Below are 18,117 nucleotides of genomic sequence, written 5' to 3' on the forward strand. Positions count from 1 at the left end.
TGGTATTGATACAGAGAATGAAATACTTCGTGCCATAAACTTTATAACCAACCAACGGTCTTCTAAATGAGTAATAACATTGTCAAACAACGAGAAGAAAATAAATAGATAAACGTATCTATCTATGAACATTTGACTCTTCATATATATGTATGGAATATATTATTTGATAAGAATAAATCATATATATATATATATTATATATATGTGACGTGTATATCTTTTCTGTGATAATAATATATGTATATATAATATAAACTGTCCCTCAAACTCACCATGTGTCCCTAATAATTTGTAAAACCTATATTCTAAGTGAAGCTGCGGTGCCTTTGACTTCATTGGTTCCTGGAACGAAATTAAATTACTTCGTGTTAACGATGCTGTCTCGTTATCAGCCATTTTAAATATCGTTAAGTATTCCTGTCAGAATCTAGTTCATAAATTGTCAAAAATACGAAATTAAAAATGTAATCATATTTTGATACGACAAATGCAAGTTGGGAGAAGTTCAATGACATCACTGCAGCACATGCTCAAAGATAATAACTACGAACTTTTAGCCAACTTGTACGAAGAGTAAAAGAGTCATTTGTGACAATTAGACGCGATTTGACTCTGCATGAAGAAGAAATGAAAACCATCAATCTAGAGTCAAAATACAAGCAAACCGCGTAAATAAATCACTCTCCGGGTAAGAAGAAACTTTTTTATAATAGCGAATTAACAGTGTACTATAGTGTTATAGTATATAACATGTAAATATGTATAATTATTTGTTTACTAACCATTTTTATAGCCACATGCTCGTTGTTGTATAGGTTTTTACCTGCAACAAAGAATGAAAATTGTTTCATTAGTCATGACTTTACATAATAACGTGACATAATTTAGGTAGATTTTAATCACTTATGAATGTAACGGTAAATTGAAACAACTGACTCGCCAAGTATAATCGTACATAAAGATGTTTGTTATATAATCTTAAGAATTTGAAGAAGTTTAATTATGATCGATAAAATTTGTCGGTATAAGTTGATCGGATAGAAGTTTTCAAAAGACTTGGGATAAGAATTTAAAAAAAAAAAAAAGAATAGGTATAATAGGTACAAGCAATTTCATTCATTCATTCATTTATTCGTCGTTCGATATCATTTTTAAATACCGTTCTTGCACATATATAATGAAATGTACCTCGTCGAAAGTTTGAATTTTTGCGAAACAGCAATATTTAGAAGTTATATATACACCGGCTAATTTATACAAATTGACTTGTTATATAAATTTTCGCAACGTATAATTATGGAATAAAAAGCAAAAAAAAAAAAAAGAAGGAAATTACTGCGCAGGGAAACACGTGGTTGTAGAAATTTGTTACACATCATTATTTTGAGTTCAAATACTTTTGTACAAAAGTGTAAAGCAAGCATCGCTCGCTTTACATCACGCTGTGTGCTATCGGTCTTTTGTAATTTTTTCTTTTCTTTTCTTGCTCTTTTGGTACACACAATAACGACGATATTCAACTTTCGATATATATCCTGATTCTTATTATTGTAATGTACATATAAATGTACGTAAATTATTATACATATATATTCTTTGTAAATCATATTTTCCATGCCTAATATGAAAGAATGAATATATCTATACATATCCATGAATCGTTGGATGCTCTATCCAATAATTTTTTTACGGTACATTTACTGTATTCGTTCAAGCAAGTACGTATATGCTGCGTATAAAACAGCCGTCAGCTGTGTATTTATGCAGAAAAATTAATTAAATCACAACAAACGCTCGCAATTTTTCCGGTATTTGTGATACATAGGCGTGTATGTGTTACATTAATATGCGAACGCCGGCAAAGAAAAAAGAAGATTTGAAAAAAAAAAAAGAATTGATCATGTCAAAACAGTGATGAGGAAAAGCGTATGAAAACAAGCAGGTTTGAAGCGAAGTGTTTTCAATTTTTTTTCCGGCATACCGTATGAGCCAAATTTAAATTTTGAGAATCTGACTTTCGATTCGTGATCTGCGACCCAAACAAACCTTCGGGTACGAATTTTCATTCAAATTCATTCATCGATACTGAAGGTGTCATCGTTTTAATTTTTTTATGCTTTTATTATTTAATTAATTAGAAAATCACCTAACCGATCAAAGCCAAAATAGAATCGGTTTTAAGTTGGTAAAAAGCCGCGTCGATCGAGACCAAAATCATAAAAATCCGTTGACTCGTTTTCGAGATATAGTCGGACGATAAAATTGATCACATTATACGCACGTACGCAACATACGTCTATCTGAAAATGATTCGAGATGATTCTCTAGATCTGAAAACTCGGAGATCTAGTGAATAATGAACTTTTTACTTTCGGGTTGATTACAATAACTTCCTTTTTCCTCTGAAAACAGAGAAAACGGGAGTTAATACTGATATTCAAAAACATAAGTTTTCAGTTATTTATACAATTTCAGCAAGCATTATACATGTAAATTGTACACTCAGAGATATATATATTTATACGTAATAAACCCTCTAACTATAATCTATAATTATCAAAATTTTCGCCATGTTCAATCAATCATGGCTACGTAATGGCTTTCGGAGAATTAATCGTTCAGTCTTGTGGTTCCCCTATTGCATCGAGTGATTCATATACATAATATATATAAATCGTACATATATATACATATATAGGTATAACGTGAGTGTAATATGCATATGTAAAAGTCGTGAAAAGCATAACGTGCAGCAAAGACATTGCTTGCGTATAATTAGATTACAATATTACGCATATACAGTAAGGAAAATAATAATGAACTTATGACGCTCTTTACAGGATATATTTTTCTTTTCCCCTCCATAGTGTTACAGGTATATACGTACGTATGTGTACACAAGACCCTAATTTGTCCTCCTGTGATCCGTTTTCGGGACATTATACACAACTATATATGTAACTATGTATATATATCTAACCGTATAATACAATATTCGTTAGTCAATAACGCGACTTACACACGTATCGTACAACGGTATGCCCACATAGATGATATGTGGGAGTTCGACAAAGAATACATGGCTGCTGTAAACGGATTTCGTGTATGACAAAGTATACGTATGACACACACGCGAACGCGTGCACGTCAATAATAACGACAAGTATTATTCCTAGTGTACGAGTAGTAGACATTCCTCAACCTTGCCCCGTCCGCATAACATGTATGATAAGTATGTGTAATAATTAAAGACCGAGCGAAGTTACGGTTTCGGTTTCGGTCAATTTTGCCAAAAATACTGGTTTCTGTTAAAAATTGAGCGAAACTAGCGTTCGTGTCTGGTCGGGCACTGTCGGATATGTTGCTAAATTAATTCCATACCTAAGTTGCATACCGAAAATAAATTCACTTCCTAATAAATTCAAGTCTTTTATTTCATCTTGTCGAATAATCTGTCACAAAGCAAAGAAAAACACTAAGATTACAGAGTATATGATGAAAATTCAACAAAATTTCAACTCGACTATACAAGTGTCGGTTACGGTTACGGTCTCGGCTGAAAATCGTCTTACGCTCGGACACTAATAACACCGTAATAGGTATGGACACACATTAAACAAAGAGGATTAATATTCGCGTAGCTATGCAGCAAAGCACCGATGACAGCAGCCGAACATTTTCCACTATACGACGTTAGGTATAATTGTACATACATACGCGCTTTCCCTCCTTACCTTTGACCTTGAGGGAGGGTACATGACAGGTATGCACGCACATATCGCACGGGTGTAATAATTAGCTCGTTCGTATAATAATACGTAAGTTTAAACGCGAGGAAAAACCCACACGCACACACATGCGCGCACACAGAAGCCATTAAAAACGTTAAATCTCTACGCGAGGTTTCGTGGTTACATGATGTTCAAATCTAATAAATCGATGTCAATACACCGAACCATATACGTCATGAATATTGTAAGCATGCATCTACACTGCTATGTATTAAACGGCGGTAGATTGGTTGTATATTTTGCACACACCCCGTTTCGCATCAAACGATAAACAATTAAGATTTAAAAAAAATACAACCCGAGGAATAGATTTGATTTAAAATTTTTCAGGCTACGTATACGATTCGACCAACGAATGCATGCATGTACGTACACCCGTACATATTAGGTGGGTATATTCGTCGTCTGGTGAGGCTGCGATTTACGGTCTCGCGACAAATCACCGTCATTCGCTACATACGTACAATATATATATATATATATATATACACAAGTATGCGTGTAATATTTCAACCGTTCTTTACTTTCATTTCACTTTATCACTTATATTCATATGTACAGTATTTATATATGCACATATATGTATTATATGTTTCTCTTTCCCGTCGTCGCGACAGCTGCAACATCGTTAACGACGTTACATTATACGTACACTTGGGGACAATGAATGTGAGACGGTTAATTTTTTTCCACTAGACAGTTATGTTGGCAACACAGAGAAACCTACAGCGCCATAATCGGCCAAGCGCGAAACAAACTCAATCTCAATAAACGTAACGTAGCCCATGACCGTCGAATCTAACTTTCGAATACCTGTCGATCTAACAAGTCATTATCCCCGCGGCATTTTCAGGTTAGATTCGACGGTCATGGACTACGTTACGTTTATTGAGATTGAGTTTGTTCGGCGTTCGGCCGACTACGGCGCTGTAAGTTTCCCTGTGTTGCCAACATAACTGTCTAGTGTTAAAAATTAGCCGTCTCAGATTCATTGTCCCCAAGTGTACATACAGTATAGCTATATCTAACAGTATATGCATACGCAAAACTATGGGTATATTTATATTACGGCGGCTCTCCTCCTGTATACGATTGCAATGTTGAACGATTTGCGAAAACCTATTTTTTTTTTTGCCTGTAATTAATAGAATATTGAATATATCATATCGCGTTTGAAGACCTGAATAATATTTATTCGCTGCTGAGATACACGCTCTTAAAAATCGGATTTTGAAAAAGTCGCCGGGAGACTGAAAAAAAATTATTATTAAAAACTGTTAAACTTACTTTCGATATTAAATTATCATTCGAGGTCTAATTTATTTTGGTTCAATTGATTACACAACAATTTACGACACTGTGTTTTTCATTTATTTCGTTGATTTTTCATATTTCAAAGGTTTTCTTAATAATTGATATGATGAACGCGAAAAAGCAATTGAGGAGCGGAATTCAGTTACACTGTTCAATGTATCCACCATTCACGGTTACTACTGCCAGAAACGAGGTTCAGGTTAATAACCTTATCGTAACGAAACATTGGTGAATAAACCAGTATTTTTAAGAAACGAAAATTTCGTAATATGAGTGCGTTTTGTTTTATTACGGTTTACAGAATTTCAAACAATTCCAAAATGGCGAAATAACTGTTTTTTCCTCGGCATGAATCGTTACGATAACGTTACTAACTTCATTACAATTCCCAGAACTCTCGTTCGGCAGGATGCGATATCATCTCGTGCACCGAAGACTAAGAGAACAGACCGTGTGACATCAACTTTCACGGATGAGTGAAACATTCTCTCCCACGTAATAATCCAATTCGCCAATATCAAAAAAAATTCAACCGTAACGCCATCTCGAAGAATCTAAAATGTTCGTTATAACTGCCTGGTGGTTGATCGATGGCTTAGTCAATTTTGGCAAAGTTCTCGAGATCGTTTACTTTGGTGACTTTGTTGATAGTGGAATTTTTTGACAATATCTCCCAGAAATAGAATTTCAACTTTGAAGCGTTTATTTTTAATCTAATTTTACAAGAAACGTTTCATCGAATGTAAGTAAAATATCGTCGAATTTTTAAAATATCAGAATTTAATCATCGAATAACAATTTCAGGAGGAAATAGAGTTGAACATTCTTTAATATCATCTTTTTTTTTTTTTCTCAGTCTCCCAGAAACATTTTCAACGGCGTGTATCTCAAAAACGAATAAAGATTTTCCAGATTTCCAAATGCGAAATGAAAGACTCGTTGCTCTACTTACGAGGAAAAAAAAAGTTTTCGAAAATCGGTAAACACGATTAGATTTTATTCGCGTTTAAAATCGCCCCCCCCCCCCCCCCCGGGCTCCTTTTTTCTTTTCTTTTTACCCACCCTGTATATATATATATATACTTTATCGTATGTCGGTCGGTTAGTTGTCAATTTTTCCAATAATCCCGGAAACTCCGAGCAGGATAAAATATACATATATCAACGAGAAAGAATAGTACAGTCTGTGCAAACGTGCACGTATATTGTATAATATATACATATACATAGAATACGTATGCGTGTACTATAGATATACAAACGTTTCCATACGATCGATATAAGCCCTTGTTCAAACCGTGAGTAAGAGGGTAGCGAGAAGAGGGCGGCGAAGGCTAGCGAATAGTGAAGGATCGAGCCTTTTTCCTTCATTTATCAGTGAAAAGGGAAAAAAAGAAATTTAAGAAACGAAAATTGACATAAAATAACCAAACTCTTCGATCGATTCGCCCGATGATCGTTGCGGGTGTATCAAAAACCGTAACGTTCTAATTTCAATTTGTTCGACATAAATACAGTATAAACGAGATACGCTACAGCACATATCGTACATATTTAAGGTGAACCGATTGTATTGTTTTTTTTTTTTTGTTTGTTTTTATTTTCTACCCACTAAATAGACGAGGATGTATAAATAATTAACAAATGTCTGTCTGTCGCGGTGCATCATTCTTGGCATGCCTCTCATTATCTGCATCCTACATAACGCGCAATTATGTACTTGTTTGTATGTATGATATACGTAGTAAACACACGCAAACAGTATTCTTCACCATCCAAATTCCGCAAGATTAATATACGTTTATTGTAATGTATATAATAATGTGCATAAATCAAACGTGGTTCTTTTACAAGCGTGGTACATAAAAATTCGTCGTTGTCGTATGATAATAATAAACACTGTATGGAAATCAATGATATGATTATGTATAAAATTGAAATCGATAAATCAGAAAATCTTAACACTTTTCCATGTTCAGTAAAATTTTGCGCGAAATTCGTTTGAGTCTACTCTCAATCATCAACAGCATAATAAATCATTGATCGATTGACGAATGGTAAAAAAAAAAAACACTCAATGTCTGCATACACGTATCTTGTCTCATACCTTCCGCACATGTTTTAAACAGGAAGGAACGGAACAAATATGTTGTGTATAATTGCAAAAAATTTTGAATTTAATATGTATATACATAGCAGGTTAAGAAGAAAGATATTCAAGATATTACACGTCGTAGTCGTATCCCGGGTCAAAATGAGAGAGAGAGAGAAAGAGAGAAATAGGGACCTGGACTTGAGCCAGGAATTGCTAGAAATAGACCAAAATACAATTTTCTCATCGAGGAGGACGATGATGGGGTGGTGGATGCCAGATATCTACAGGTATATATTACCTACGTATCGAACATTGTTTTTCTGCAATATACTTTTTGTCCGTCCATTTATCACTCTCTGCAACGTATACAAACGCATTAATTAACAAGGCCTTTCAATTTTCCATTGATGAAGAAAGGTGACATTATTTTATTTTTTTGTTTTTTGAAAATTTTCATTTTATTTCCACGTTTTTTATTTCATTATATATTTTTCTTTTTTTCAAACAAGCGTAGAAAAATGTTGGTACGTATGTTGAAAATTCCTCAACGCACGCGCGACGAACAATTTTGGCAACAAGATCCGCCGCCTTTTTATCCTTGATTGTTACATATGTATCAGTTGTGCGTGAATAAATATATATGCATACAAAACAGCTGGCTGCTACTACCTCACGTCCTAATATTAATCTTTCTCTCGCCTTGCTAAAATCGCGTTGTCCCTCAATGTCAGCAGCTCTAAATGTAGGGGATGGACATTTATGTTAGACGTATATTAAGTTCTGCGTGGATGCAATACTTTTGAAAAAAAATTGACATAACAGCAGCAAACATTGTATAATACTTATTGCGGATGTAACAATAACAGTAATAATAATAATAATAATAATAATAATAATAATAATATACAACGTTGAGTAACCGACGAAATGAATGTTCCGTGTTATATCTTAATATCTTGCAAAACTGGAGTTAATAACGTTATCGTATCGAAACACTGTAGAGGAAAAAATCACTATTTTCTTATTTTTACCGTAATTTTGAAGAAACTTAGATTGCTAAATATGAGTATCTTTTGTTTTATTACGGTTTACTGAATTTTGGACAGTCTCAAAATCCCGAAATAACGGTTTTTCCACAGCATGAATCGTTACGATAAAGCGACTAACTTCAATATCATTATGCCTTTGCATTCTTATACGTTATGGAAAATTTCGTAATGTCATATGGAATACAGTTTTCTTCTCTAACGATAAAAATATCTTTCCAGCCTAAATTCTAAAACGTGTTACTCGATTTTTAAAGAGAAATAAGAAGAAAAACGATCAATTTCAAGATCGACATTTATTTGATTAATGAATTTTTCATGTCTTAAACATTTTTATCAAGTTAAATTTTTTTCCTTTCTCTATTCATAAACTGCTCGATGTTAAAACTTACGTGATCAATGAACGACCATATTTATGAAAAGTTTCTCCAAAATCAACATTAACATTTCGTTCAATTCGTCCCATTCATTGATGTAGTCAAATTTTATTCAAATAACTGTAGCAATAAGTTTGTGTCGATTCTTTTATGCGGAAGTGATAAAAGAGATAGAGAAAATCATTTAAAATTACTAATAAGAATCGGAGGTGATACCATTACACTGTCATAATGAGAAAGAATATTAGTTCGATATTTCGAAAACAACTTAGGAATATTATCGTTAACTCGTAAAAACGAAACTTTTGTAATATGTTTCAGAAAAATTACGCCTCGGTAATTTTAGAGCATTAACATTATTCAAATTTCTGATTGGCCGTACGCTTAAGCATTGGTCAAAGTTGGCACGGAACGCCCCATATGTACGATATGCACACCTATATAAATATATATCCATGTGTCAAAAGTTGTCGCATGCCTACCTAGCAGCCAAGTAAGTATAATAAAATGGTCAATGTGTAATAACTTGTGTAACGGTAAACGTCAAGCTGGCAAACAAATCGCAAGACAACAGGTGGTACCTTGTAACAAACGACGACCGCATTATACGTTGCGTAATAATGGAACGGAAGAATTTTCGCCAAATGACTCTACCATTAATCCTTAAACGTCGATTGGCTATTTAACAAATACCGAATAATTTCGTCGAAATGTCTACACGGACAATAATTCATCGTTGGACATAAATCCGCCTGTATTTATGCAATTTAATTCATACAACGTATCTTCTCAGTTGGCAAAATTCAGTCGGATTTCGGTTTAAGGAACAGACGAATCGAATAAATGTAGGCAAATTTGACCCTTTGATAACCCGATCACATCTCACGCTGCAGAAATTGACGATGATTTGTAAATACTTGTTCGGAATGATGGGAAAGGGGGAAAACGTGAAAGAAAAATAAAGAAAAAAATATCCGAAAATAGTGGAATTGAACTGTAGGGATAACAGCAACAGCTGTGGGAATCGGATGAACGGAGATAACCGAATTAATGAAGAAAAGGCCGAAGCCGCAGTGAAAGAAGAAAAACCCGAAGGTGGAAAAATCTCTCGTCCACGTGCAAGCGGCAGCAGCAGCATCAAAACGAACACTGGTGCCCGAATCTTGTAACCCCTTAACCCGACGTTATCGATCCCCAACCGAAACTTACCGCGTTCTACCAACATCCGACGACCAAGTTCACCGCGTCTAAAGGGCATTACGTGTGCTACATTCAGCTCCCGGCAATATTGCCGAAACGATATCGCTATACGACTTTGTTAAATCGAAGCAAATAAAGATATGAAGAAAGAAAGAAAGAAAGAAAGAAAGAAAGGAAAACAATACGAAGCACCGAGGAACCCATTTCTTTTTTTTTATTCAAAACTGTACCAGATATCGTGCGTGTATGTAAAAGATAAATTCTCGATGTTTGCAAGATCGTAAACGATGGTATAATTTTTTATTTAAACTCGCATATCATAATAATAATAATCGAGCGAGTATGTACCAATAAATATTAAGGAAAGTGTTAAAAATCGACCGTTTTTATCAAAGTCGCACGTTTACTAGTTGTGGGAAGAGGAAATGAGACACCTGTGAAAATTTGAGTCCTTAATGTTAATATTTAGTGGTTCCTGAACGCCATTTTTCATTTTCGATTTTATCAGTGCTAATATTTTTTGCTAAAAAAAAAAGGTGCTTTTAAAGTAGTATTACATATATTACATATCATTACTTGTAATAAATACAAAATAAATTTGCTCAAGTTGAAAATTAATCGAATAACACGATTTTATAACAGTTGAAATGCTTTGCAAAAGAAACCCACGATATTTTTTGACAAGTTTAGTATTTTCGTTGTTAATCTGGAGAAAAAAGTGAATTTTTACACGATTTCAATTTTAACCTTGAACAACTTTTGAAATAGTTGAGTTGTAAAAAAATTATAATATACCTTTTTTGTAGAGCGTTGAATTCCCTACAAAAATATATATCGGACATTTGTGTATATTGCTTCGTTAATGAGCTACAAAATTCAGAATTAAACTAAAACTATTTTCACGTGTTAATGAAATGGAAAACGAAAAATGGCGTTCAGGAACCAATAAAGGTCACCATTAAGGGTTCAAATTTTCACAGGCATCTAATTTCCTCTTCCTACAACTATTAAACGTGAAACTTTGGAAAAAAAGAAATATTCGATTTTTTAGACCGATATATACATATATATATGATTAAATCTAGTCTTAACAACAAAAATCGTTTTCCAGACGTCCGTTATTATTTATTTATTTTTTTTTTTTCGAATTTTTGATCCGAGCGCTATGTATATACCGAGATTCTTCTTGAAAGGACCTTCTCGACAACTGAAACTCGTCTAGTTTATAAGCTTAGCCAACTTCGTAAAAATCTTACTAGCATGCTAGACAGAATGACTGATGGATAGTGGACCTGGGGATTTTTTGATAGGCGAAAGGTTACGGTCGACTGTTACTTGTTTCCGATTCTAGGGAATATTTTTTCTTGTCGGCGAAAGGTCTGCTTCCCTGCTGCTAGCACGAACGTCAGCCAATCGAAATTAATCAAGTTTAATCGCGCGCGCCAGTAGTAACAAATCCTTCCAATAAGAACTCTCGGTATAATCGTTCTTAAACGAAACAGAAAAATAACAATCATCTTTTGATCACTTTTTTTTTATCAGTTATACAAAATACCGTCCCACCAACGGTTTCGTTACACGCGTACTTTACGCGTAATGTTTTTTAATTGATTGCAACCCGCATGGTGAAGCACATATAAATGTATCCTACACGAACCGCGTTACTTGAACACGAAGGGCGAGCAATGTATTGGCTTAGGCAGACCCGTAAAGGGGAAATAAAACGAGACACGATGCCGGTGAAAGAAGAAGCACCACCAGTAACAACTTACGACCAATGTGTCTTTTTTTTTTTTTTATTACAATATTTATGCATAGGGTGTTTTGTGAACGGGGCAGGTGTCCAAGTTAATAAAGCATCGGTCGGCACCAAGTTTCTTGCCCCCCTTTTTGTCCCTTCTTCTCGCAACGGTTCGCAAACAAGCCTTTCTCAATTTTACCCTTGAACTTCCTCACATGATTACAGTTGAGATTTCTTGCATTCGTTTCTTTTTTTTTTTTTGTTCATAAAAAGCTTCAACGATATTTCGATTATTTCTCACCTTACAGCCACCGTAACAACTTCGTCATAAAAACCTTATCCTTAAACTCCGTGTCAAGAGTTGGAAGTGGAGAGATTCAAAATAATAACAGTCAAACAAACGATCGATAAAGTGGAATCTTAAGGTCAAATTATTTTACCACAAAACAATGCGGCAGTAGATCACTTGTTTGTTTTTACGTATAACCAACGTTGGAACATCGTCAATTACTCGCCGATATAACCAAAAAAAACCGAAAGACAACCAAGTTTCACAACATCTAAAAGAAAATCGAGTAAATCTTCGTCGAACCGTCTATTTATAAATATTTCATATCGATGTGTTTTTCGCTAGTCTGGAAAACTGCGCTAAAAGTTTTTCTCCTCTAACAAAATAAAGAGATCGCGACGTATATTTTCCCCTAAATCATTGCGTACCTACCGATTCACCTCAAAAGTAACTGTCGTTAATGGCTGATTGAGTAACCATGAGTACTTTAGTGCATGCGGACAGACAAAGGTGTGACAAAAAAAAAAAAAAAAAGTTACCAATTCAGGCTGTGTAGGAATCGCAAATGTCACTAGCCACATATCGATAGTATGACAGACACGCGATGATCATCGTCATTCATGCCACATGTATGACTAGAGTTTTTCAGCTTCCGCCTCGAGGTCAGAAAAATTTCGGTACCACTCGCTGCTCAACACTCTCTATTAGCGGATTATGACAGGGTACAAATAGACGATCAGCGAATCATGACGCAAACGGTTAACCACAAAAGTTGCGAATACATTTGTTGCAAGATGAAAGAGCGAAGGAAAAGAGACAACGTTAGCAAGGTTTTTCAAGTATAACTAAAACTCGGTTATGAAGTGTAAAAACATTTCTTAAAATCTCGGGAAACTGATCGAAACAAATTGGAATAACGCAAGTTGAGATGTCAACAATTTTTAAATAAAAACTTTCAAGATTAGCACGTTAAAATCGTATCAAAAACGTAAAAGAGCAATCATTTTTAACGTTTTCATTACAAACCCGTGTCTGAAGTTATTCATAGATCAGCATGTGTCATTCGAATTTCCACAGACTCAGTTTTATCTCCACGTAACAACATCATTAGTGTTGTTTAATTCACGTTCAACATCATTGACGCAAATAAAACACTGCTGGAGATTTTCTAAACGGTTCTTTCTCTCCTCCTTACTCTATTTTATCTATTGATCGAGCGATGCTGAGTTCATTCATTGACTTTTTTCTATTTTTCCTTCGCTATAATTTATACTTATTTCTACTATCTTGTATTATTTTCTCATCTGGCTATAATTTACTCCAACATTCCTATACGGACATCGTAAACGTTATCCATCCATCCATCCATCCATCTACCCATCTACCTATCACTTTTGCTTCAGAGATATCCGGCCTATTCATCCGTCCCAAAGTTTGCCAAACCAACGAAGAATGGTATACACACACACATATATTATACCTCTATATATATATATATAAAATAATAACACTTGTGCGCCTGCACGCACAGACAGTGAAAAGCCTCGAAACGATCTGCCAAGTTTTCGAGAGCGAGACATTGGCCTCGATAGCTTTGAACAACGTGGAAGATAATTATATTCATCAGGCTCTGCCTTGTACACACTCTGTTTTCCCAACCTGTGGTGCCTGGGTTTAAACCACGTTCGTTGTTCGCCATGCGTTTACTTCGGTGCTTCTGGACCGATAGATATGTACAGGTAGGCACCTTATACCTACTACACACTTCCTCTCTCTACATTGTTGCGTGTAGTACCTTACGTTTGTTGTCTCAACTAGAAAAATTCAGTAAAACAGGTGTCGTTAAAAAAAACAAAAAAAAAAACTCTTTGAATATTTTTGGAATTGCGAAAAACGAGGTATGCCTAAACATTTTGCGCCATTGTCGATACTTTTTTGACAATCGCAACGCAAAATCAGTTTCTGAGGTTTGCTCTACTTTTTTAGTCAAACAAGGCTTTAACGTCAATTTATCGTCGCACGAGCGTTAAATTTTCGCAACAGTTGCAAGAAAATATAGCAACAGTGATCGTAATGATAAAAAATAGTAACGGATAATAGACTTTCCGCTAACAGCTCGAAAACTAATTTTCATTTTCTATCTAGAACTGTATTTTTCCATTGTGGTAAAAAATGAAAATAGTCAAGGACCGAGCGGTAACCGGAACTAAAAATTTCACTCAGTGTAGCCAAAGGGAAAGAGATGCGAAACGAACGACCTCCTCCTTTTCCTCTTCCTTCTCCTTCTCCTTCTCCTTCTCCTTCTCCTTCTCCTTCTCCTTCTCCTCGACGGCGCGCATGGCAACTGTCATATGATCCTTTCGATCGGCCATGGATTGCGACACACCGTCGTTCGAAAGAGGGAAGGAAAAACCCGAGTGCAGAACCGCGTCCAAGGACCGGCTCGATATGGCGGCTAAGGATCGATCTCATCCTGAGAGCCGAGAAACATCACCCACCCACCCTTACCTGCTGTGAATAATTACCGCTACGGAGATTTACGAAAGTTGTAGGTTCTCTCTCCAACCGAACGAAATTATGAGAATGAATTTCGTCAGGAGAAACCTCACGAAATAAATCGCTGTAAAATCTTAGAACGACTTTCGAGAAGTTGGTCAACCTTTCAAATTACGAACATATATTCGCTGTTACGATTGACCAGCTGAATTTCAGACAATCCTGAGTTACGAGTAATAACGATTTTCCTAAACATGCGTCGTTAAAGTAACGTTGCTAACTTCGGCTTCATGGTATTCGGTTCTCTCCAGCCAAACGAAATTCCGCCGTCATGTGACGAAATCGTTGACATTGTTCGGTTAAACCTGTACCGGAATCGATTGATACGTTTCACAATCGGTTGAGTACAATTTACCATTCGCAATGAATAATTCATACAGACCGCAAAGACAAAGACTTTTGAATCCCAAAATCAAGAGTAGTTTAATCCTCAACGAAGGATGAAAATATTCTCAAAAAAAAAAAAAGTAAAACTCTCCGAAGAGAATACCGAGTCAATAAGATATAGGTTGCGTTATATAGATTTTTTTTTCGATCTTCCTCATCGTCGGCGGTATGATTCATTGATTTTACTACAGGTACCATAAAAATACGACTCAGCTTCCGCCGTCGAATGTATAACCAATGTATAAAAGATAGAATAGAAACCGAAACGTGAAAGAATTAAGCATTCGAGGAATCATTTTTACTCGAGTAAACATGACGGACCAATTGAATCTCGATAAGAGTAATTCAATTCTCATTTTAACCTAATCACGAGTTAAATTTTTTTCTGGGATAATTTTGTCCGTCTACCAAATACCGGATAAGAAACTAAAAGTATAAATGTAATGTAAATTGTCCTCATCGTTTCCTAAATTTAATTCTTTTTCAAGTGAAGTTTACATATATATTATTAACCATAACCACATATTTCGGCACCATTCAACACGTCAAATGGATCTTTATAGTTCGAAGAACAGACTTTCTTGCACATTCTGAAAACCTTGTGCACAAAAAGTGGCAAAAATAATTGGCTTCGTTTTTTTTCAATGGACTGATATTGAATTGGCTGCCAAATTTTTCACGCCTTATTATCATTTCTTTCCAATTGACAAAACATTATTGCAACTATCATCAAGGACGCGAAAAATTGATGTAACCTAGTCTCTTGTGCATACACAGCGACGTTGTTCATCGGCATTGCCTCGATAAATAATAATATTCATCAATAATTTATACCTGTCCAAATGTAAAAATAACATTTTTTAATCAAAATTGTTAGATATGCGTATATTTTGTAACTCCACTAAAATTTGAAGGTTACATATAATATTTTGTTCAAATAGTCATTGTATCTGTTCAGCAATTAAATTTATATGTACGTCAAACCTGTAACAAAACGTCACTTTTTTTCACGTACGTATGGCATAATATCAAATGGATCGATCGGTTATATACAATTATCAAATATTCAGAGACGCGGTATGGGTACATACGTTTACAATCGTCGTTCTCGATACGAGATAAATTTCAAGCGAGAATTATTTAACAAAATAAATAAATACATAAATGAATGGAAGAAAAACCAACGGAAAACTTGAAGAAAAAAAAGGGAGGTGGGGGGAAGCACCAAATCCCCGAAAACGAAAAACGTTGGTGAATTTTTTTGCTACAAAGATATATGTACACACATACATACATACATATATACATATATATACACACACAGTCGCGTATTATATACTTGGTCTATGAATCGATACCATCGACGGACGGCAGTCTCTGAAGAGAAGAAGAAGACGAAGAAAAAGGAGGAGGTTTCGCCCTATACCGTCTTTTGACATCGTCAAACGGAAAGGAAAAGGAGAATCGGATTGAGACGGGAAAGAAATAAGATGAATTATAAAGAGAATAAGAAGAAGTAGAAGAAGAAGAAGAAGAAGAAGGCGAAAAAAGGAAAAAAGACAACCGTTATATATATAAAGATATTCGGCAAGTTATCGCGCGAGCCGGCACAAATTATATAGACTCTCGGGTTTTCCATCTTTATTCTACGTATTTGATCCGATTAGAAATCGATTGCTCATGATAAAATACAATCATACATATACATATAACATATACATACACGGTGTATATATGTATACTTGATAAGAATTAAGGTTTGCCAAAAGTTCTACATGCTATAAATAATACTCAAAAAAAAAAAAAAAAAAATTTTTCATTAAAAATGCTGTAACTAATAAAACGTTTCCATTAAAAAAATTGTCCAAGCATATTCTTGCAGGGCATTAAATTCTCTACAAAAAGACCCTCGAGTTGATTTTTTAGACTCCAATTTCGTATACTTACGGGCTGTGAAAGTCGAAGAGAAACGGAAATATGCAGTATCGCGTTAATACAAAATTATAATCGAACTGTAACGAAAAATGAAGAACAAAAACAATTTATTTTGCAAGTAGTGCAATTCAATCGCCAGCAATATCATAATTGTAAAAAACAAAGTTTTATCAACAATTAAAAAGAATATTAATGTTTAAAAGTGGTATTTCCAATCGTAGAACCTTAAAACTGCATATTTCTGCTTTTCTTCAACATTCACGGCCCGTAAGTATGCGAATTTTTCAGTCTAGAAAATCAACTCGAGGGGTATTTTTTTAGAGAATTTAACGCACTACGAGAATATGTCTCGAAAATTTTTTTTATCTCAAACGGTTCAAAAGTTACAGCATGTTTGATGAAAAAAAAAATTTTCGCGTGTTATTTAAATGGGAAATTTCAAATGGCCAACGACACCTTTTAAAATTGAGCTAAAAATTTTTACAAACGGAAAAATTTTCTTCTCAATAAACAGGTCCTTTTAAGACCGTAGATTCGATAGGTTAATTTTTTTGGCTCACTCTTATATAAATACAAAAAAATTATGACTTTCGTATATAATACTTGGCGCATAAATAAAACCCTTGAGAAAAATCCGTACACAGTTTTAACATTATACGCACACATGCACCATATATTACGCGAATAAATTTTCCCACTCGTGTGTTTTGTTTGGAGTTGACCCGATGCCTCGTGAAAGATAAGGACAAGCGGAGGTTTTATCAGCTATAAGCTAAACTCGCCGTTATTATCTCGTCGACAATGCCGTACGCGGCGGAATAAGCCCTGAAACTACACGGAGGAGAATTATCTAACGTAACAAGGTTGAAAAATGAAAAATCAAAGGAATATAAAGAAAAAAAATAAAGCCCGTTGTGAGCGGAACAGTTCCGGGTCAACATTGATAGACGGACAGACTCGTTCTTACACTATCAGACTTCTCTCGTAAATTGTGCGGCAGCTAGTCGATAAGAAAAAATATTTGACCAACTTGCGGTTTGTGTTTGTATTGTATTATACATATATAGGTCAACAAACATGATATAATAAATCAATAATGAATAGCATTAATTTTCGTACATTTTTCCCCCCTACTCTTTAGACTCGTTAAATTCTCCGCATCGTCAATTAGTTTTCAGATATTATTCTTAAATCAATAACATATCAATTTCGTCGTTCTATGTACGACAATTTTTCAATTATGGGTTTAGGGTAATAGCGTACAGTTTTTTACATCACGTTCAAGATTCAACCGTGAAACTTGACTTATAGCTGTCATAACAAGTATTCGAATTTGAAATATGTAAAATAAATAAGTGAGAGATGAAAAATAAGAATCTCGTC

At 34.7% G+C, this 18,117-nt stretch overlaps 1 protein-coding gene across 18 annotated transcripts in view; it reads right to left on the reverse strand.

Moving 5' to 3' along the window:
• gish (casein kinase I gish) overlaps nt 1–18,117 on the reverse strand; it is a 55,910-nt gene that overhangs the window by 15,043 nt on the left and 22,750 nt on the right. For all 18 annotated transcript variants that reach the window (XM_046630919.2, XM_046630920.2, XM_046630922.2 and 15 more), the window contains exons 2-3: nt 786–826; nt 276–345 (exon numbers count right to left, since the gene is read on the reverse strand). In XM_046630919.2, coding sequence (XP_046486875.1) covers nt 276–345; nt 786–826 — 111 coding nt within the window. The remainder of the gene's footprint in view (nt 1–275; nt 346–785; nt 827–18,117) is intronic.

This window comes from Neodiprion pinetum, chromosome 6 (genome assembly GCF_021155775.2).
Source record: "Neodiprion pinetum isolate iyNeoPine1 chromosome 6, iyNeoPine1.2, whole genome shotgun sequence".
Lineage (NCBI taxonomy): Eukaryota > Metazoa > Arthropoda > Insecta > Hymenoptera > Diprionidae > Neodiprion > Neodiprion pinetum.